Source organism: Gadus morhua, chromosome 15 (genome assembly GCF_902167405.1).
Source record: "Gadus morhua chromosome 15, gadMor3.0, whole genome shotgun sequence".
NCBI classification, from domain to species: domain Eukaryota; kingdom Metazoa; phylum Chordata; class Actinopteri; order Gadiformes; family Gadidae; genus Gadus; species Gadus morhua.
The window spans coordinates 1,023,687-1,046,344 of NC_044062.1; the positions used below are offsets into that span (position 1 = coordinate 1,023,687).

Sequence of the window (22,658 nt, forward strand, 5' to 3'; positions counted from 1 at the left end):
CCCGGGACTAAATAGTATGCAAAAACAGTACAGATGAATCAGTAGCATATTTTAATCAGCTTTCACATATTCAGATTTTTTCAAATTCAATCAAATCAGATACAAATACAATATAAAGTGCTTTCATTACAATAGTAGAAGATGAATCTAATAAAAATGATTACAAAATCGTCATCCCCAAATCAGGTCAATCAATACAAACTGAACTCTAATGTTGCCATCAGCCATGTCATACAACTTACAGTTTGAAGACATCTGAAGCGTAAACCAACCCGTGATTGTCTAGATATATTTAATCATTTATTTATTCATATAGTAACAGGTTCTGTTCAATTGCCATCGATGTAGTCAATTCGTTTTGTTCTTCCTTCATTGGCATGGCCAGGACAAAAATAAAGCTGCAAATGCAGGTTGGCACAATTATAGGAAGTTGGTGTTGGTCAAACCCTCAATCCTATTCTCCAGCGTCTTGTCATGGCTTTGCAAAATAATCATACTTTCCAGCCAAATTAAGTATATTATGTGCATGTAAAAATAATAAGAGAGCAACTAATAAATTAAAGAGAATTCCCTTGAGAAGTAAAACCATATCATTATAGTTTTTTTTTAAAGGTTAATACAAATGTGTAGGGACTTATTATCCACAATATAAAAATAGAAAATATATGTGATAGAATACACATATAATATAAAAGCCATAGCAAATGCGATATAAAGTAAAACAGACCTGATTTAAAAAAAAACAATTTGAAGTAACAAGTACTAAAAAATATGGTTCATGCAGACCCAGAGATGTCTGCCACCCGTTCAGTTATTTTACCTTGACGATACAGATTGCAGACCAAAAGTCTTGTTTTAGGCTCGAAGCACACACACACAAACACTCAAAAACACACACATACACACACACACAGAATATGCGTCTCATCACAGCTAGGTCAAGGTCATAACAAGTGTCCTACTGCACACACAAAGAGATACCTCAGACAGCAGCAAACACCGTTTGCGAAGATCCCCAGCTTCAGTTTGAAAGCTAATTCCGCTGTACCGCTAAATGTGTTGGGTTCCTTTGTGGCCGTGGTCCTCCTGGCCTCAGTACTGCAGCATGGTAGCTCTGGGGATCTGGTTCATCACAATGTGTTTGCTGCAAATCAAAAGATCACGCTTTTATAAAGTGTGCATATTATTCAATAATTGTGAAATAATTATGTCTATGTGTGTGTGTGTGTGTGTGTGTGTGTGTGGTGTGTCTTTGTGCGCGCGTGTGTTTCTCACTTAAATTCATCCGCTCGCTTCATCTTCCGGTAGTACTTGGACAGTTTGATTGACAGGATGATGCTGGGGATGAAGAAGATCATGCACCAGCCCAGGCTGAACCAGAATGCATTCTGGGAAGGCGGGAAAAGAACCATGGTATGCAAACATACAAAAAAGGCATTAGACTCACTGAGGACCACAAACATTGACCATATTGATTCACCACGTGCATATTTATGTGCTAATCCACGTGTAATGGAGATATGCCCCGGGGAATTCAATACTTATACGTTGGGTCTTGCTTTAATGTGTGTATCTCTACCTCCCAGCCTAGATCTAGAGCTAGACTCCAATAGGATCAGTGCGACAACACCCCAGGTCCAAGACATCCAATAGCAGCTCAAGATGCACAGGAGTACGACAACAACCACGACCTCACTATTTCACCAGAGGTCACAAACGACAACACAACAAAATGGTGGTCCTCCTCACCAGAGACTCGACCACGTTGGAGCAGACGATGACCACCGCCACGTCCACGGCCCCGGACACCGGGCCGCACTGGCCCACCTGCTCTGTGATCTGAGGAGAACCAGGGGCCGTCAGCCACCAGGCTGTGTGTGCGTGTGTGAGTGTGTGTGTGTGTGTGTGTGTGTGTGTGTGTGTGTGTGTGTCGTTAGCCAAAGGGAATGCGTTTGTGGCAAACTGCTTACGGTCAAGATGGCCCAGGCTGCATAGGCATCAAATAACTGCATCTGGCATTTTAGGAAGGCTCGGCCCTCCTAGAAGAGAGAGACAGGGAGAAACACACATATACAGAATGTAAGAGAGGAGACACACACACTTTGTAAGAGAGAGACAGGGAGAAACACACACATACAGAATGTAAGAGAGGAGACACACACACTTTGTAAGAGAGAGACAGGGAGAAACACACACATACAGAATGTAAGAGAGGAGACACACACACTGTGTAAGAGAGAGACAGGGAGAAACACACATATACAGAATGTAAGAGAGGAGACACACACGCTGTGTAAGAGAGAGACAGGGAGAAACACACACATACAGAATGTAAGAGAGGAGACACACACACTGTGTAAGAGAGAGACAGGGAGAAACACACACATACAGAATGTAAGAGAGGAGACACACACACTTTGTAAGAGAGAGACAGGGAGAAACACACATATACAGAATGTAAGAGAGGAGACACACACACTGTGTAAGAGAGAGACAGGGAGAAACACACATATACAGAATGTAAGAGAGGAGACACACACACTTTGTAAGAGAGAGACAGGGAGAAACACACACATACAGAATGTAAGAGAGGAGACACACACACTGTGTAAGAGAGAGACAGGGAGAAACACACACATACAGAATGTAAGAGAGGAGACACACACACTGTGTAAGAGAGAGACAGGGAGAGGGCGCAGAGCAAAGCACAGAGCTAAAATCCTCTTTATGTTTAACAGTTGGAGTTCAATTGAATAGTATGCTTGTCAGATGTATGTTCTGGATTGACTGGATCATCATCACACACACATGAATATCAGTCAAGGCAACCAGCATGATCACACACACACACACACACACACACACACACACACACACACACACACACACACACACACACACACACATTCCTCCGCCCCCTCTTGCCCCAGCGGGTCTGTCCCCCTCGGGGCTGTGGGGGACCCCAGAGGCCGGCCGGCCGCCCTATATCCCTCCTTCCCCGGGACCGTCATGTGACTCAGAGCTCTACTCACTGCCTTGACAATCGACGTTGTGTTTGTGTTCAGGAAGTCTTGTGCTTTTCCAAATTCAATGGAAACCGTCGCCACCGTTCCCTGAAAGAATAAGACCGCAAACGTGATGTTTTTATCTATTTTTAGCGGAAAGAAAAGGTGTTTTCTGTTTTTCCTTTACATATTTTGACCACTGCTGTACTTTTTTCCTTTCTTCCCTCCTTGCTATGCTGTATATTTACTCACGTTCGTTTTCACAGCTTGGACTTGAAGTTCATTTATGAGCAACTTGAGGTTTTCCTAAATGGGAACATAAAAGCATCATGTAATATTTCTTTGGGTTCTAGAGAAGACTTGTATATTCAAATGGGCAGTCAAGAGAACAAAACAATAATAATAAAATAATCAATGACTGCAATCGTTCAGTTTGGGTTCAGATACATCTGCCTACTTAAACAAGGGGCTAGGGAGAATGTTAGCAAGAGAGAGAGAGAGAGAGGGAGAGGGAGAGGGAGAGAGAGAGAGAGAGAGGGGGGAGAGAGAGAGAGAGAGAGAGAGAGAGAGAGAGAGGGGGGAGAGAGAGAGAGAGAGAGAGAGAGAGAGAGAGAGGGAGAGGGAGAGGGAGAGGGAGAGGGAGGGGGGAGAGAGAGAGAGAGAGAGAGAGAGAGAGAGGGGGGGAGGGAGAGAGAGAGAGAGAGAGAGAGAGAGAGGGGGGAGAGAGAGAGAGAGAGAGAGAGAGAGTTGGAGTTTGATGGGCAGCGTGCCACGCTGAGGATCCGTCTGAACCTTCTTGGTTGAACCGGAGGATGTGATTGGTGGCCAGGGTGTTGGGATATGTGCTGGGAAACCAAATGGTTCCAAAGGGGACACGGGGGGAAACATTGGAGAGGAAGAAGATCAGGCTCAAATCTCACAATTTGTGGGAAGACGACGGTTTCCATGTCCCTCTGTACTGCTCTCAGATCAGTGGCGGCCTCGTTCAGCTCAGCTTTAATCTTCGCGATTGGCTGGAGAGACATAAAGTTGGATCAAATGTAATAGGACAAATAACTACACGTTCTAAGAGGGAAGGATTTACTTCTTTTTAACTTTGGTTTGTTTTACTCACTTGAGTTACTGCAAAGCGATCGATGCTGTCCGCAGACGTGTTGAGATTCAATTCGGTGATGTTGGTTAGCTGTGAGGTGGAAAACGCTGCATTAGTGGCACACCACGCACGCGTAAAAACGCACACAACCGCGTACAGTCTGCATACAGCACATACTGAACTCTAGTCATTCAGCAGACATGTCTATCCAGAGCGACGGACGGGTGGGGTTTATGTAGGGTCGGGTCCGGCACAAGGATGAACCCAGGTAGACTGTGGACATCAGGACTCGAACCCCGAGCCCTTAAGCTGGGAGCCAAACGCTCTAGCCGCTGGACTCGCGCGCTCCAATAGACTACCTTCTCTCTGGTTGAGTCGAAGTCGATCTGTTTGAGTTTGTCCGGGAAGTCCCCGAGCTGCTTGCGGACCTCTGGGCTCAGAAGGGTGATGTTGGATAGGGTGATTTGGGAATTCTCAAACTGCTCCACGATTTCCGCTGTATACTGTCAACCACCGGGAGAGTATACAGACGGGAGAGAGGATGGAGAGGGAGACGAGACGTACACGTAAACAGAGAGAGAGAGAGACAGAGAGAGAAACAGAGCGTCATGAGTGACTCAGAAGGAGAAAGTGAGAAGGTCTTATGCAGAGAGACATTGGGACGGGTCACGGTGCGTCACGGCTGGGAGCAGGAAGTACTTACTTTAGACATGTTGAGCTCCGCCTCGAGGTTTATGTTCTGGGACAGGCTGAGGGTGGACCATATAGGCATGTTCTTCGTACAATCACTGTAGACACAGACAGAAAGACAGACAGGTGGACAGAGAAGCAGGAATATGAAAATAGATGTTGATTTCTTATTTATACCATCCCATCCGCTTCTTCTTTATTCTGGCCTTTTCAGCCCCTCCTTTCTCTTCTTGCCTTCCATGAGTGCCACAACAAGCAAAAGCAAGCAACCACGAACTTGCTCGCCTTCTCTGTCTGACGTGTCTTTAGGGTCATTCCATTAGACGTGGGGCCGCTCATATATCCCCCTACATTTCCGAAAATGGACTTGACCTACAAGCTGTTTATTGGATAAACGCATTTCCCAATCCCAGGAGTCTTTGCTCCATTCTACGTCAATTCACGAACAAACAAATTAAAGTAAACTGTAGTTCGTATTATTTATTCATGGCCATAAAAGTTCTGTAACGCCTGAATAATGAAGAATTAAATGAAGAAAAAACAAATACTTCATTTAATTTCCCGGCCGACCGGGAAATCTCCCCATCGTCCCGACGGCCAATCCGCCTCTGCCCGCCAATATACAAATCCACCCGCAAATGGCGTGTGGCGGGTGTTAATTTCCATTTGTGTGTGTGTGTGGTGTGTGTCTGTGTGTGTGTGTGTGTGGTGTGTGTCTGTGTGTGTGTGTGTGTGTGCGTGCGTGCGTGCGTGCGTGCGTGCGTGCGTGCGTGCGTGCGTGCGTGCGTGCGTGCGTGCGTGCGTGCGTGCGTGCGTGCGTGCGTGCGTGCGTGCGTGTCAAGTGTCGAGTGTGCCTCAGTCGGCTGCAAACCTGTAGATTCCACTGAATGTGGCGTTGTTGGGCAGCGAGGGAACCAGGCCGGATGCGTCGATGAACTGTGGAGCAGAAAGAACATGGAGAACGTGAGCAGACTGTAGCCCGCTGTAGGGCTGTAGACCGCTGCCACCCAGCCCGTAGAACATGGAGAACGTGAGCAGACTGTAGCCCGCTGTAGGGCTGCAGACCGCTGCCACCCAGCCCGTAGAACATGGAGAACGTGAGCAGACTGTAGCCCACGGTAGGGCTGCAGACCGCTGCCACCCAGCCCGTAGAACATGGAGAACGTGAGCAGACTGTAGCCCGCTGTAGGGCTGTAGACCGCTGCCACCCAGCCCGTAGAACATGGAGAACGTGAGCAGACTGTAGCCCGCTGTAGGGCTGCAGACCGCTGCCACCCAGCCCGTAGAACATGGAGAACGTGAGCAGACTGTAGCCCGCTGTAGGGCTGCAGACCGCTGCCACCCAGCCCGTAGAACATGGAGAACGTGAGCAGACTGTAGCCCACTGTAGGGCTGCAGACCGCTGCCACCCAGCCCGTAGAACATGGAGAACGTGAGCAGACTGTAGCCCGCTGTAGGGCTGTAGACCGCTGCCACCCAGCCGCCATATCGGTTTGTTGGGTTGGGAAACTTTCTAAAACCTTTGCGGAAAAACGTGCTAGCTAGGTGGGGAAATGGAAGCCAGACCTAAAAATAAAGCATGCGTGTTCATGGTTTTCTAAAGATTCTGAGTGTTGTTTGGTGTATGTGTCTGTGTTTGAGTGTATGTGTGTTTGAGTGTGAGTGTGGGTATGTGTGCGTGGGTTTGTGATGTGTCGGTGAGTGTGTCCGTGCATGCATACGTGTATTTGCGTGCGTGTGTGTGTGTGCGTGTGTGTGGACTACCTGCAGGAGCTCTCCATTGTTCCAGGGCTTACAGACCAGCGTGTAGAGGTTTCCTCCCAGCAGGAAGAGCAGCAGCACCAGCAGCATGAAGAGCCAGGAGTACAGGAAGCTGAACCCTGCTCCCCTGAAGCAGAATGGAGAGGTATCAGTCCGTCCTGCAAACCCTTCATTTAGAGTCACCTATACATTGTACAATCAAGTTGAATTGAATTCAAATTCAAAAATGAATTGGTAACAAACGTGAGACAAATAAATAAAGGATACAATGGCCACCCTCAGATGTTACGATCAAAATGAGCACTTTAAGATCCTTCAGTGAAATCAAAAGTCTGGCTTTGGGATGGTAAACATCATGTGTACCGCACAAGCAAGTTGACAAATGATTCAAATGCTGCTTTAGAGGTTTAACCAAATGATGTTCACTAGCTGATATATTTTCTAGTTCTGAAATGGATTATTTATCATATTCGTGGGATAGCATGCTGATCCAAGATGTTTCCCTACACACTTGAATGGATGGATGAATGACTGAATGACTGAATGACTGAATGAGCGGATTTGTCTCCAATTTCATTTCACCGTTGCATTAGGCCATTTCCTGGGGGCAATCTAGAGCTACTGAGTGCTCGTTTGGGATCATTTCGGGATCCAATCAGCCAGATCCGATCACTTGAAAGCACCGACACTTGAAAAAAACCTCTTTGGGCAGATATGTCATCGGGTATCATGTTCCCGTCCATGATTTGAAAATTGAAGTTTGGAACAATAAGAGGCCTCTCTTTGGTTCTGCTTCAACTTTGTACATTTTTTGCTAAACACCAATTACTTCCCTTTGGTATGAAACAACCGCCCTACTCATTCCCACAGTGCCCTTGTGGTTTATTATAATTAGAGAATCACCGGGCGTGGTTTAAAACCAACAGGGACATGTTGGTTATCTGGTCGGATCGGGGGAAGACAACTACGGTGAACCCAAAGGGTTCTCGTGTCTCAACGGCGTGTGTAACCCGGCCCTCCCGGCCAGACCGGCCAGAGAGACCCCTCACCCTCACCCCTCCCCCCCTCCCCCCTCCCCCCTCCCCCTCACCCCTCCCCCCTCCCCCCTCCCCCTCACCCCTCCCCCCTCCCCCTCACCCCGCCCTGACTCACATCAGCAGGAAGGAGCCCCCGCTGGCGGCGGTGCAGGAGCGCTCACGGGGGTCTGCCCCCGGACGCAGCCCGGCCGGGCCCAGGAGCAGACCCAGGGCGTTACACAGAACCACCAGGAGAACCAGAACGCTGATCACCACCCCGACGGCCCACCTGGAGGAGAGGGAGGAGGAGGAGGAGGAGGAGGAGGAGGAGGAGGAGGAGGAGGAGAGGAGGAGAGGAGGAGGAGGAGGAGGAGAGGAGGAGGAGGAGGGGGGGGAGGAGGAGGAGGAGGAGGAGGAGGGGGGAGGAGGAGGAGGAGGAGAGGAGGAGGAGGAGGGGGGGGAGGAGGAGGAGGAGGAGGAGGAGGGGGGAGGAGGAGGAGGAGGAGAGGAGGAGGAGGGAGGAAGAGGAGGAGGAGGAGGAGGGGGAGGAGAGGAGGAGAAGGAGGAGGAGAGGAGGAGGAGGAGAGGAGGAGGAGGAGGAGGGGGGGGAGGAGGAGGAGGAGGAGGAGAGGAGGAGGAGGAGGGGGGGGAGGAGGAGGAGGAGAGGAGGAGGAGGGTGGAGGGGGAGGAGGAGGAGGAGGAGGGGGGAGGAGGAGGAGGAGGAGAGGAGGAGGAGGGAGGAAGAGGAGGAGGAGGAGGGGGGAGAGGAGGAGGAGGAGGAGAAGAGGAGGAGGAGGGGGAGGAGGAGGAGGAGGAGGGGGGGAGGAGGTGGAGGAGAGGAGGAGGAGGGGGGGAGAGGAGGAGGAGAGGAGTAGGAGGGAGAAAGAGGAGGAGGAGGAGGAGGGGGGGGGGAGGAGGGGGAGGAGGAGGGGGGGAGAGGGAGGAGGAGGGGGGAGGAGGAGGAGGAGGAGGAGGAGGGAACACTGGTTAGCAACACATCCTTCATGAGAGTGCACATGGCACCTGTGTGTGTGTGTGTGTGTGTGTGTGTGTGTGTGTGTGTGTGTGTGTGTGTGTGTGTGTGTGTGTGTGTGTGTGTGTGTGTGTGTGTGTGTGTGTGTGTGTGTGTGTGTGTTGTGGCATCCCGCCCCGTAAACCTCGGCCCGGGCGGGTCGGAGGTTTAACGTGGACGGCGTATAACACCGCCACCCACCATCCGGCTACCAGAGGCCAAAGCTAGCGGTGAAGGAGTATGGCATCCCGCCCCTTAGACCTCGGCCCGGGCGGGTCCGAGGTGGGGGGATTGACGGAGTATACCGCCGCCACCCACTGAGTGGCAACGAGGAGCATCACTCTCTCCCCAATCAGCGTGATTGGGGGACACCTGGCCGGAGGAGCATGAGGACTGACATTTGGGGGGAGACCAGGAGCGAGAGGCAGCTGAGAAGCGCTCAGGTCCACGAGCGACTAGAGGCTCACGGAGGCCCTAGAGACCGAGATTATATGATTTAAGTTGTATGCAATAAATGCAGAGTGCGACTCAACTCGCGTTAACGTGTGATTCATACCTGGAACCCGGCACATTGGGGGAGCGGGTTACCACAGTGTGTGTGTGCGTGTGTGTGTGTGTGTGTGTGTGTCTGGATATTTGTTTATATTATCTTATGTTATCCTTTATTGTGGTTATTGTGTTCAAATGACTTTTTAACATTGAGTCTACTTTTTGTAGTGCATCTGTGCTAAGATGTGTGTAAATGATATACACATCTATATGTGTATATATGACAATATAACAAGCATTACGTGATATGGTTTCCCTTCTGGATGTCTCCGCTGAGCTGGTTCACCTCCAGCCTGGCCCCATCCAGGGAGGCCTTCAGGTCCTCCAGGGCAGAGAGCGGGATGCCGTCCAACCCCTGGGAGACCGTGGCCTCCATTCTGCGGAGCTGCTCCTTGATGGCTGACGGGGTAGCGCACACACACACACACACACACACACACACACACACACACACACACACACACACACACACACACACACACACACACACACACACACACACACACACACACACACAGGAGTACATACCGTACACATTCACACAACATCAGGATCATATACAAATATGCATTTCTTAACAAAATATAAAATATATACAAAATATATACATACATTCAAATATGAATGTCTGTCCCCTTTGAAGAAGAAACATTTTCTGAAGATTGATTTTTATACTTACTCATAATAACAGCCCTGGTGTCGTTGGTTACCCTCTGGGGAATGTTGTCTAAGTAGTCATCTGCCTATGATACATACATATATTTTTTTGGTAAATAATTATACGGAATATAACAGGCATCAAATATATATAGCTTCTTATTCAACATGACCAACATACTACATCAGGTAACCCAATATAGTGGAAGTTGTGTTCGAAGGCTGGCCATGTGATATATTAACAGGGTTAATGTATCAAGAATCCACGGGGAAAATATAAACACTATATATACAGTATATATATCAAAAGATCTAACTCTGGAGTAACCTGGGTTAAATTTCAACCTATTGTCATATTCTACATTTGCTTTCTTGTCTCTCTTCACTCTCCAGTCGGAAAAACTTTATTATCTTAAGTCTGCCCTAAGTAAAAATGTAAAAAATAAATAAAATATAAACCTTACAACATTTTATATGAATAGAGTTATCAAATATGTGAATGCTAGAATTGTCATCATTCTCCCTAATCTCTCGTGTCAAGCCTGTCACAAGTAGTTCCTTGTTCCAGGAACACCAAATGACCCACCACAGATTGAAGTCGTGCCTTGATGACCTCATCTACAGCCGTCTGAATTCCACTCAGGTTAGGAATCTGTGAACCGAGGCACACATAGAGAGAGGGGGGGGGGGGGAAGTTAGATGCAAAGAGATGCAAAATGAATATTCCTACTATGAAGGGCCGCAACGAGTAGATATTCCAATCCTGATCACATGACTCAGATTACTTTATTTACCCCTCTGTTCTGTTACAATTGCCCTGCTCATAAAACATAAATGCAGTGTACAATATGTAACATTGACCCTGAGTGTATAAAACGGGTACTGCAGTCCAGATTCACAACATTGGAGAGAGCGGCCTCTGTCCCCGCAGTCCTCCCCAGGTTGAGAACACGGAACGAAATAAGAAGCCAAGCCGAGCGCCACATTATATATTGACATTATATATGCGTCTGAGACTTGAGGCTGATCTCCTTATGTGTATGATTACAATATATTTATTGCGTGTAAATTATTATTAATGAGCTCATGTTGCATCCGTCATGCATTCTTCTGCGCTCTAAGCTGTCTCCCTCTTTCAACATTCAACACAGTTTGAACACAGCTCTGGCCAAGGAGTTCTTTCGAAAGAGCACCTGGCCTTTTAGGGTGCTAGGGCATTAGGTCGTTAGGGCGCTTTTAGGGCATTTAGCAGACGCTTTTATTCCAACTGATTTAACAATAAGTTAGTACTTTCTCTTACATTTATCTAATACCATATTGGTTTCGGTCTCCCCTAAAAGTATGCGAGTCACTTGAGGATAAAGACTCCTCCCCTATCCGCTATAGCTGGACTACCCCTCAGTGCTGCTCACCTCTAGCGTGGTGTCCACTGTTAATTTCTGCAGTTCTGGCTCAAGCCGGCTGCAGTTTTTGCAATCTGGATCGTAAATGGTATCGTTGAGTTTGGTTTTGACAGCCGTCACGTTGGCCTGGGCGATAGCGATGCTGCGCTGCAGCTGGTTCACGGAGCCGTTCAGTTTATTCAGCAGATCGTCGGTCTCAGAGGCATCTGTTCACACACACACGCACACACACACACACACAGACACACACACACACACACACACACACACACACACAATTATTGAGTATATAGATGCAAAATAAGTTCAAGATACTAAAAAAATGCAGTTCTTTACAGTAGAATTTAAACACAACAATGGATGTTGTGTGGGAGTACATTGCTTTAGCCACATAGCTCCCAGGCTATAACGTACCTTAGTAACCGGTCTACCCTGTAAACAGCGTGGTGTAACCCACCTTAGTAACCGGTCTACCCTGTAACCCACCCTAGTAACCGGTCTACCCTGTAACCCACCTTAGTAACCGGTCTACCCTGTAACCCACCTTAGTAACCAGTCTACCCTGTAACCCACCTTAGTAACCAGTCTACCCTGTAACCCACCTCGCTCCAGCAGGCCGACAGAGTCCAGAGCCGGCTTCAGAGGGATCCTGAAGCTGCGTTGAATACGGGAACCCAGCTGAGGGCCAATGTCTGACTCACCAAAAGAAAAGGACATGTGATATGAAATGTTTTACGCATTTTTTAGGATCTAAATATGGGAATCGTTTCATTTAAAAAAGGAAGGAAGGAAAGAGAGTGGAGGTCCTGGAACTCACCTCCCAGGTTCTCCGTCACCTCGTTGACAGTCTTGTAGCTTGCGTTCACAACATAGGTGATTTGCTGGGATTGGGAGAAGAAACACACTATTTCAGATGACATGCAACAAAGAGAGCACGAATGAAACCCATGAAATACACCACAGATAAAAGTAGGTGTTAACCAACTAGGCCTCTGTGAAGGATGGAACCAGGCCCACTTCAACGGACACCCTTCTCCTTCTGACTCATTGTTTGTGTTGACAAAGGGAAGCAGCGCACAACGCTGGGGCTCAGCCGGAGGACTGAAGAGGCGAGGGGGTTGTTCAACACACATGCACGCACACAAACACACACGCACGCACACAAACACACACACACACGTAAGCACACACACACACATGCACGCACACAAACACACACACGCGTAAGCACACACACACGCACACAAACACACACACACGTAAGCACACACACACACACACACACGCACACAAACACATACACACACACGCACACAAATTCAACAACCGCCTGCTAACAGCACAACAAGGGCAACGCTCTGTGACTCATCCTGACTGACACCACAAACTAAGCCATTAGCTATTTTAGTTACATTTGTCTTTTGAAAAAGCAGTGTTTCCCCTAGGATGGAGTTGCAGCAGCGGAGGTGAAATGTTATGTTTTTCGCGCGCAATTTTTTTTGTGTGCTCGCAAAGCGCATCCTGTCGGGAGGTTTCTATGTGTCTACTGGCAACATACATACATTACATTTGTTCACAGTAATGAGCAGGGGAAATAAGGAGAGATTGAACATATTACAAGTATAATCTTTAAAAACATTATTTACATTTATTTAACAAAAAATATTTATATCAACAACCACCCTATACATTAAAATCCCATAACCCAAATACTACAACAATCGAAAAGGTCTGTGCCTCAAACCAATGCATCTTCCCACTCCCTCCCCTCTCCCCATCACAAAGGTTGTAGTAGGAGCATAAATAGGCCATGCCTCTATTGCAGGGGTTTTCAAAGTGTGACAGAGTGAGCCCCCCCTCAGAGAAATTTTTTTTTGTTAAATGGTTTGCACGAAGATAAACGGTTGAAAATTGATTTAGTTATGTTACTTCTACAGTTGAAGTACGACTGATGATTTGAATCATCGTCTTTCAGGGTTTTCTTCAGGTTTATTTTTTTCTCACGTCGCGCCCCCCCTGAAGAACTCTGGCGCCCCCCAGGGGGGGCGCGCCCCACAGTTTGAAAACCACTGCTCTATTGAACAAGTTTTGGGGCTCTAGAGTCAATAATGGCGACGCTACTGAAAATGTTGCTAAAAAAAATGTATATTGACATTTTTGCTAAAAAGAAATTTCTTAGAAATAAGTAGAGATATATTTTTCAAAACATAAGGTTGCAGTAAGACCATAAAGAGCCCATGCATATGGAAAACGTTTTAGGGATCTAGAGTCAATAATGGCAACCAGGGGCGAGTCTAGGTTCTGACTTTTGGGTGGGCTCAACCCCAGGCAGCCACAGGGGTATATGAAGTATATAAAGTCCTGTGCAAGATTTCTTTTTTTTCCACAACCTTTATTTTCTTAGTTACTATGCTGTTGTATGTCTAAGCCGATAGCTGGCAGTGTCAGCTAAATAATGCAGTCCTGAACCACTAAAGTGATGAAATGAAAAAAGACTGTTTGGATGAAGGAATAATCAATGGTTGTGAACTCGAATAACAAAATTGAGGTATATTAAATTTCTTTTGTGTAAGTTTCACTCAAAGATTACCATATTTTCCTGAATATGTTACTGAAACACATTGGTACAACATGATATCGCCTCACTTTCATGGACCCATACAATTTATAAATTGTATCAACATACATTTTTATGAAACTTCTGATGCAAAAAAATCAACAAGTACAACATGTACTAGTCGAATACTATGAGAAACAGACCACTATTTCAGGAGCACTAAACTATGTTGTCTCACCTTCAGGGACCCATACATTTTTATAAAACTTCTGATGCCAAAAAATCCTGTTGTTCTGAAGCAAAAAATAAAGGGGGCTAATTTTCAGCTTAAAAATAACTGCTGGCATTATTTTATCAGCCGAGGGCGTTTTCATTGCCATAACAACGTGAGCTAATCAACAAGTAAAACATGTTCTAGACCAGTGGTTCTCAATCATTTTTCTTTCACCCCCCCCCCCCCCCCCCCCTAGGAGACAGACATTTTATCACGCCCTCCCTGAATTGAAATAGCCTACTATTGAGAACCTGCTAATATTTATTTATTTAGATTAATACAATTAACGGAGATAACATCTGCAACAACTTAAAACTATTTCCAACTTCAGTTTATTAACTCAATTTGTAACATTTAAACAAGACTGCTAAGTCTGTGTGAATCTCAAAACAGAGAAACAAGAGCAAATGATTCACTGGGGTTTTGCATTTAATTATAATATTTAAAAGAAAGTAAACGTTGGTCACTTGTCAGCTTCATCAGCTTATTCCCTTTCAAAAAAAATAATACATGTTCATCTTTCAAGCATGAATAAAGACACCAAGTCCCTCTGTCATGACTTTGTAAGATCAAAATTCTTGTAAAACTTCTGACCCTTGGTATTATGTTTGTTTAAAATAAAATAAGTAACTTATTAAAATAAATACATAAGACACTAAGTCCCCTCTGCCGCTCACGCCCCCCCTGACACCTTTAATCAGCTGAGGGCGTTTGCCTGAGTCTCATAGTATTAGAATTGTTGATTAGCTCACGTTGTTATGGCAATGAATACGACCTCAGCTGATAAACTAATGCCAGCATTTTTTTTCAACAGAAAATTAGCACCCATATCAATATATATTTGATATTTTTCTGCTCCTTGCACCTAATCATGCTTATCATGCTATTCAGCATTACAAGGCTCTGCCGACTAAAACATGAAGCAATTCAAGAAGAGGCATATATAGAATCGTCTTGTGGTCAACTGTCATTTAATAGACATCTGACAGATTATGTCAAGGTTTTAAAATTATAGTATTATTATTACCAGGTCATGTTATAACACAGCTGGAAATCGTGGATTTTCTGATAAAGACTAGCTAGCCTCTTTGACAGACAAAACAGCAGAAACTATGTTAGGTGCGCTCGTGCTGCATTTTTGGTTTTGTCAAACAGGAGACGCCCACCCACCAATCCGAGGTTAGAGATTCCTGAAGGAAGGTTGCGCTCGATTTCACTAGCCCATTTGAGCCTGTTCATTAGTGTACAGCATCCATCCTCTCATTGCTTGTGTAAAAAAAAACGGTAGAATATTAGATTTGAGGACGAAACGATAGGGTGGGCAAAGGCAAGTTTTTTTTCAAAAAGGTCTAGCTTCGCCACTGATGGCAACACTATTGAAATTGTTCCTAAATAAAAAATCTTAAAAAATAAGAGTTATATTTTTCAAAATTAAAGGTTGTAGTAGGACCATGAAGAGGCCAGGCCTCTATGGAACAAGTTTTGGGGCTCTAGAGTCAATAATGGCGACGACGCTATTGACATTTTACCATTGTGGTCGTTTTCAGTTTTGCACTTTGCAGACGGTCCCTAAACTCGCGGATGAAAGCCGACTGCTCGTAGAAGACAATGCAATTCACCGTTCGCTAAAGACGGCTCGTTTGGATGAAAACTATGTTGTAGCTGGTTCTCTGGGTTACTACACTCAATTTTATGGCAACGATGTTTCACTGATGATCTATTGAACCGCAAACTCCGAATCTGCAGAAGTTCCTCCGTTAATATGAAGCTCTCCTCTTCTCTAGTTAAAAAAAAGAAATTCAGCAGCGGCGGTCATATTTCAGCAGCGGTGTACCGCCGCTGCTAGGTGCATATAGGGGAAACACTGAAAAGAGCAAACTAACGGAATAGCACATCAATCAGTATTGTAATCGCCCATTCAGGCACTTGGCAAACACAGAAACGAATGTCAAAGACCTTGGCTCTCTGCATATGACAACATGCCACCCATTGTATCCAAGGGTTGAAGGAGATAAGCCTGGATGCTTTGAACCGCTGACCTCCTACCTGGGGCACATCGGTGATGAAGGTCTGGATGTTGTCTATCGCCGTGATGATCCCTCCCTGGCCTTGGTCCACACTGAGCTTGAAGGCTTCGTTGCTTTTGAACATGCAGATGTTCCCCGCACTATGAACACACACATTTATACACACACGCACATACACACACAAATGACACGCACACACAAACACATAAAAAACATACATGAATAGCATGTCCTTACACACAGATTTGGAAGCCTGTAAGTGTTCCCAAAATGTTCCCAAAGTGCCTCACACACACACACACAAACCCCTCTCTCTACAGCTTACAGTAAGACGACTGTGGTGAGGAACAGACTCCAGTAGAGGCTTCTCCTCCAACAGTTGATGCTGGAAGTCTGCTTCTGGTACATCTCCCCGCCACAGTTGCCACAGCAACGGCAGCATACCAGGAAGATACCCACCAGGGGCATCAGCACGATGTACAGGACGCCGATGGCCACGCCCACCAAGAAGCCCGTCTCATAGCGTAAGGCCTGAACACACGGGTATACATAGAACAGGGTTACGTTCTATTTGAGGTTTAAGGATCAAGACATGAAAACCACACAAATCAAAGACATCACGTACATAGAGAGACTTTCTTTTCCATAGAGAAAGAAAGCTTGCCGGGGGTTATTGTTTTAGGCAAATGCTAGAAACTTCTATTGAATTCATGAGTCAGCCATTAAAAGTAACTTGTCTTACTGCTTTCCTGGTTTCAGGATCAGACACGAGTTTATTGAAGTCTTTAGTCAACGACAGAATCAAATCTATTAGAAAAACAGGGCAGAAAGAGAGAGAGAGAGAGTGAGGGCTGAAATGCAAGTAGGAGGACCCAGGTCGGTTTGAATCTTTGTGTGAATGTAACCTCTTCTCAATACACGGTCAGAAACCCAGGGCTAACCTCGCATTAGTGTGTCACTTAACTGTCGACAAATTCAGTGTTGAGAGCTTTAGCCCATCTAGCAGTGTTACCTGATTAGATGGGCATTTTGTGTCAGCATGAAATGTGCGTAATACATGGCTGAGGTAGGGCATGGAGGTTAGCACAATAATAGATAATATAACATATAGGACTGGAACATTGCTTATTAACTTTCACAATACTGTCAGGCTATAGACTAGCTACAACACTACACATTACGACCACTTATTGATAAGACCCTTTTGTTAAAACCAACCAAATTCTTAACAGAAACGGCTTATCTTCTGTTAAATACAAACGTTTTCTAAACCTCTCTAATTGTACAGCTGGGAACCCAACACCCACATCCCACGCCCAGGCCGTAACCAAGCAAACAAAAGCCCATTCAGAGACGGACAGGATTTTTAGAAAGCGTTTTCGCCGATTGTGGTTGACCTTACCCTGTTTGCTTGAGGTTCAAGCCTTCGGAGGGAAAACCAAGAGGACATGCCATTATACCATTATGCCAGTGTCCAGGTATGCCAGAATGGAGAAGGTCAGTCTGTCTGTCAGATATCTGTCTGTCTGTCTGTCTGTGTTGGTATGGCAGTCTGTTCTACAAGTGTTCTGCCTGATACCTCATTATGGCTGAATACAGGGCATAATCCTCAACAACTTTTAAGTATAAGTTAATGTCAGATGAAATGCAGATCCGGTATAACCACTTATTGTTATAACCAGAGGTTATGTCAACACAGTATTGGCGAAATGTCAAATTGCTTAGCCTACGGTAATGGTTTAGGCTCGCTAGCATTGTCATTGTCTAGTATATTTGTAAGGTTGTCGTCAAGTATGAATAACCAACACTATTATTTGTACTTTGTCCAGTCGCAACGTAGCACAAAACTAGCCTTGATAGCACATATATCTAACCAGGTACCTGGACTTTTGCAACAGACGGTGTGCTATAATTAGAGCAGGCTAGGGGAGAGAAAGAGGGTGAGAGAGAGAGAGAGAGAGAGAGAGAGAGAGAGAGAGAGAGAGAGAGAGAGAGAGAGAGAGAGAGAGAGAGAGAGAGAGAGAGAGAGAGAGAGAGAGAGAGAGAGAGAGAGAGAGAGAGAGAGGGAGAGAAGGTAAGAAAGAGAGAGAGAGAAAGACAGACAGACAGACAGACAGACAGACAGACAGACAGACAGACAGACAGACAGACAGACAGACAGACAGACAGACAGATAGAGAAAGGCGCGACAGGAAAAAGCAAGAGCAATAGAGGGCACAGGTGAGAATGTGAGAATGAAACAAATGGAAAATCTGAAGAAAGAGAGAGAGACATTATGTGGGAGGTAGACACAGGGAAAGAGATAAATTGTGTTCTTTGAGTGTACGTAACGTCACACAAGTGTACCCTCTCTTGTTTGCTCATCCAACCATTGCGTGGATATTCCCAGGACCCAACAATGGTTTCCCTAGTGTTAAAAAAAAGCTCAAAAGGCAAATAAAAAGCCATTAGGCTAAATGACCAGAGCACTGTTATCTTTTCCTTTTTACACACATCGTGCGAGTCAGTCCGCTTGGAGAATAGGTTAAAGATTAACTTTACCAGAGGTATCATGTATTTAGCATTATCAAAATGATTTCTATCACTATTATTACATTACTATTATCACTTCAAACTGAATTTTCCTTGGAGTTAAATCAGCTTTTTAGTTCATCTGAGATTCCCAGTGTGTCTTCCTAGCATCCTGAAGCGGAGTCCAGTGTGCCTGCCTAGGGTCATGAGTTAGTTAGGTTAATCTTCAGTCCTAGCACGTTGAATCCCATGAGCTCCCACCAACACTCCTACGGAGACAGCCGGTTGGTCCAGAGGGTCACCTACCCCTGGGGAAGGGCGAGGGCTGGACCGTGTCCAGGAAGGACTGCACCAGGGGGGCCATGAAGCCGGCTCCGGGGTCCGCCCCCGCGCTGTCCCGGTACCCAGGCTGCCTTAAGGTCGGGGGGGCCGTCCCGTTCCCACAGGGGGCGCTGGGGGCGGGGGTCTGGGCCGCGGCCGACCCCAGCAGCAGCAGCACCACGGCGGCCCTCCACGCCCCGGCGCAGGCCCGGCCCCGGGGGGCCCGCGGACCCTCGCTGGGTCCCATGACGGCAGCGCCTACGGGCGGGCCGGAGAACACTTGTTGGGTAGTACGGGCCGACGGCCGCAGAGGGAACCCGCTGTACAGAGGAAGTAATAACAAAAACAAAAAGGAGGAAGTGTCCGCAGGCACACTGTGACGGAGGGAAGGGAAGTCATTACATCAGACCATATGCAGAGTAATGGATACGAGACTAAAGGTGCGGCCACACCAGACGCGTATCTCACGTAATTTTTACGCGAGATACGCTCGTAAAATATTGCTTGACCATTTTGTGTCAAAAATGGTCGCATACGCGCCATACGCGCCTACGTCACTCGCCTAGATGAGCCCATGTCCATGCAAGTGAACGGAGCGTTCCCTCTTCGTCATAACTATCAAACCAAACATCCTTCACATTCACCGAGCGAACATTATGAAAGTAAAATGCACATTTCTCGCTAGAAATGTTTCCATAAAAGCATTTAATGGCGTAACTATGTTACTATTTCCACACAGAATAAAGAAAGATGTCGGCCGTATGCTTCTGTCCAAGCTCACTACTCTCTGCCAGTGACGTCGGGTCAAGCTCAACGCTGATTGGGCAACGCGGCTAATCGTCATGCGTATGAGCGTAAAAAGTTCAATTTTTTGAACTCTTGAAATGTACGCGATATACGCGCGTATAGCGCGTAAATATACGCGCCTCATACGCGCGTTACGCGGGTAAAATGTTGCTTATACGCGTGAAACGCGTAATACGCGCGTAAACCAATGGTTCCCTATGGAAAAAAGGGCGATTTTATACGCGAAGTACGCGAGATACGCATCTGGTGTGGCCGCACCTTAAGCCTCACCCTTTATCCTTACTGGCAGAGAGGAAAGGCTTTTTGTAAAAATAAAACAGAAAAACTCCTCTCTGTTTTTGTGTTAATAATGACACACCGGGACTGAACAGGTTGTGAGAGATCTCAAAAAATACACAAAGACACAAAAAGGGAGCTACTGTAATATTCAGTGACATTTGTTCAGCAGGAAGACAATAAAGAATGAAAGAGCTGAAACAGACAGACAGAGACTAGACAGGGAAACTAAGACACTGATACTTATTGTTGTTTGGAAAGGAGTGAATGTGCCTCACATGCTCATCAAGCCACCTACGTCAGAGTACAATACATTTGATTTGTAATAAATACATTGTCATTGACTGACAAGAGTCAAGAACAGAGCCAACATGTGACACTGCTCAGAGTATTTGCTATAAACACTGCTTTAACTCCTTGTACCAACATATGGGTGTGTGAAGGACAGCGTAGAACTGGCTCTAGCAACCCCCATGAGTCCAGTTAATAAGACAAGGAAAGAAAACAAGAGAATACACAGAGAAAGAATGAGTCCATAGCTAGATGTAGGCCAATAGATTAGGAAACAGATTCAATGACAGGTAAGGGTTATTGAATCTGAGGGGAAAGGAACCAGGAAATGCAGAATATAGTGAGAAGTTCAGATTATTCACCTGTTGAATTCGTTCTTTCTTCCTTCTTCTTCTCGAGCAGTTGCACCACTCTGCGAGGGACCGAGGGCTCCAGAACAGACTCCTGTGGTGGGGCCTCTTTAAGGCCAGCCTCAAGTGGGTGAGCTTTGGGTCCAAACAGGTGTATGATGGCTTAACCCCTATCCACACACACACACACATACACCACACACAGACACACTACACACACCGTAGAGTGGAAGTCTGGAGGGCTGCCTCTGCCGGCAGTAGAAACACAAGCTAGTGGAGGGCAGAGGGAGGGAAGGAGGGAGGCGGCGGGAGATGAAGAGGGAGGGACTGAGGGCTGGGAGCTGAGGGATCAGGATAAAGAGTGACGTGGGAACGAGGAGGTGTTGGAGCAGAGGAAATAAGGGAAGGGAGGGAGGCCAAACAAAAGGGAATTATTCCTTCAAGGTTTGTTCAATTGTTTGTGCGTGTGTGTGCGTGGGCGTGTGTGTGTGTGTGTGCATGTGTGTGCGTGTGTTGGGATGGGGTTCAAACATGTGGGAAGTAGATTTGGATCTATCTAAAAGCATGTTAAAACATGTACTGTAGGTCTTAAGCCACTTTATGTGTGACTCCTGTGTTTGATTGCTGAACAATCCCAGTTTAAAAACCAAAAGGTTTAGTGCAGCTAAAGGCTGCAGGAAGTGCATTTGCATGGAAGTTGAAACTGCATATTAATAATTTCCCTTTCTTAATTACCATAATAATAATGCAAATTACTGTTGGTCCACTGTGGCCGGCACTTGTGTTCCTTCATTCCCCAAAGATCAGACGTCCACTGATCTGCTTTATCTGCAGCGGCCGGTAACTAGTAAGAGCATTTAATCACGTTCGCAGTTACCTTCTACACACTCACCCATGTTCTAACTACATTAATACAAATTTATTTTTCAGCAAAGAATCTGACATTTTGAGATTTAAAAAAATCTTCAGAGATTAAAATCATAATTTCGAGAATGAAGTCTGAATGTTACGAGGATTAAATCATTATATTACGAGGAAAGGGTCAAAATATATCACCAATGTGTTGGTTACCATTAGCATGGTACATAATGCAAACTTCCCCTGTGCAAATTGAAACTGCCCCTGTGCAAATGCAAACTATGACTGAACAAACATGATACCAAGTGATGACGAGCCATGTTCAGCGATAACAATCTACTGATTCACTTACAAAAGCAAGCTACTGAGCTAAGACAGGCTGTGCAACTTTGTTGATAGACATGCTTAGCGTTAGCCCACCTGATATTGTAGCGACATAGTTATATGAACTATGAACTTTACAGTTACATTTACCTTAATCTAGCATCAGGTGTGTGGTCTCAAACGTTTTCTAACTTTAAAAAATCTTCGGTTTTTCATGTTTGTTTTTTTAACAGGACGAGATTAATGTCGAAATGCCAATATTAATCTCGACATTTCAAGAATAAAGTTGAAATATCATGTCGACTTTATTCTCGAAATGTCTAGATTAATGTCGACATGTCCATTGAATCATATGGAGAGAGTGAGACCTTAAATCAGAATCACTTGGCCGACGTGTTGATCTTGTGAATTGTACTTTGATGACCACTGTCGAGGAAAGTGATTTCTTTGCCTCGGATTCACGTCTTTCGTACCGCCGCAAGTAGTCCGGTAATTTAACAACCCAGCATATTCGGTTGCTAAGCGACGTCAACGTTTTTTCGCGAACTATTTCTCTGCTGATCAACACTACCAATGGTAACAAGTAAATTGTAAAAAGAAACACAGTGTGAAGTTATTTTTCCGTTGGCAAGTGGCCGTGTAATAAGCGGGATAATGTATAGAACGCCGGTTATTATCGAAAATAAGTCCCTTCAGGGCGAAGCAAGACCCCTCCGCGAGGCGGAGGGGTTTTTTGTTTTTCAAGTTTGTGTTTCTTGTGCTGCTGACAAGAAAGATGTGAAACCCGAACAGGAAGTTAGCAGATATCCTTTGGTTGCTGCATCTCCAACCGCCATATAAACTACAAAACCCTTGTTAAATATCACACATGATCCA

General features: G+C 45.8%; 1 protein-coding gene across 3 annotated transcripts; it reads right to left on the reverse strand.

The window, feature by feature from the left end:
• Positions 1-28: 28 nt before the first annotated feature.
• On the reverse strand, positions 29-20,896 carry prom2 (prominin 2). 3 transcript variants are annotated; one of them, XM_030378955.1, is made up of 24 exons: positions 20,613-20,895; positions 18,862-19,196; positions 16,787-16,851; positions 16,370-16,575; positions 16,064-16,184; positions 12,004-12,067; positions 11,789-11,878; positions 11,196-11,392; positions 10,370-10,435; positions 9,806-9,869; positions 9,369-9,525; positions 7,702-7,854; positions 6,553-6,676; positions 5,660-5,724; positions 4,802-4,886; positions 4,458-4,601; positions 4,120-4,188; positions 3,926-4,018; positions 3,258-3,311; positions 3,033-3,113; positions 1,971-2,039; positions 1,750-1,839; positions 1,276-1,388; positions 29-1,144 (listed from the first exon to the last, which is right to left on the reverse strand). In XM_030378955.1, the coding sequence occupies exons 2-24, from the start codon at positions 19,121-19,123 to the stop codon at positions 1,093-1,095; spliced, it is 2,484 nt and encodes an 827-aa protein (XP_030234815.1). In that variant the 5' UTR covers positions 19,124-19,196; positions 20,613-20,895; the 3' UTR covers positions 29-1,092. The 3 variants fall into 3 exon arrangements, with proteins under 3 accessions (XP_030234815.1, XP_030234813.1, XP_030234816.1); XM_030378953.1 differs by having other exon boundaries at positions 18,862-19,250; XM_030378956.1 differs by lacking the exon at positions 1,750-1,839 and having other exon boundaries at positions 18,862-19,250; positions 20,613-20,896.
• Positions 20,897-22,658: the final 1,762 nt, after the last annotated feature.

Bases quoted from the DNA above. Each gene is read 5' to 3' on its own strand.
- prom2 (XM_030378955.1), bottom strand. From the start codon at position 19,123: ATGGGACCCAGCGAGGGTCCGCGGGCCCCCCGGGGCCGGGCCTGCGCC. The intron at 4,602-4,801 runs GTAAGTACTTCC...GGTGGTTGACAG, and splicing joins CGGAGCTCAACATGTCTAAA to TATACAGCGGAAATCGTGGA. The intron at 1,389-1,749 runs GTGAGGAGGACC...CCGCCTTCCCAG, and splicing joins CCAACGTGGTCGAGTCTCTG to AATGCATTCTGGTTCAGCCT.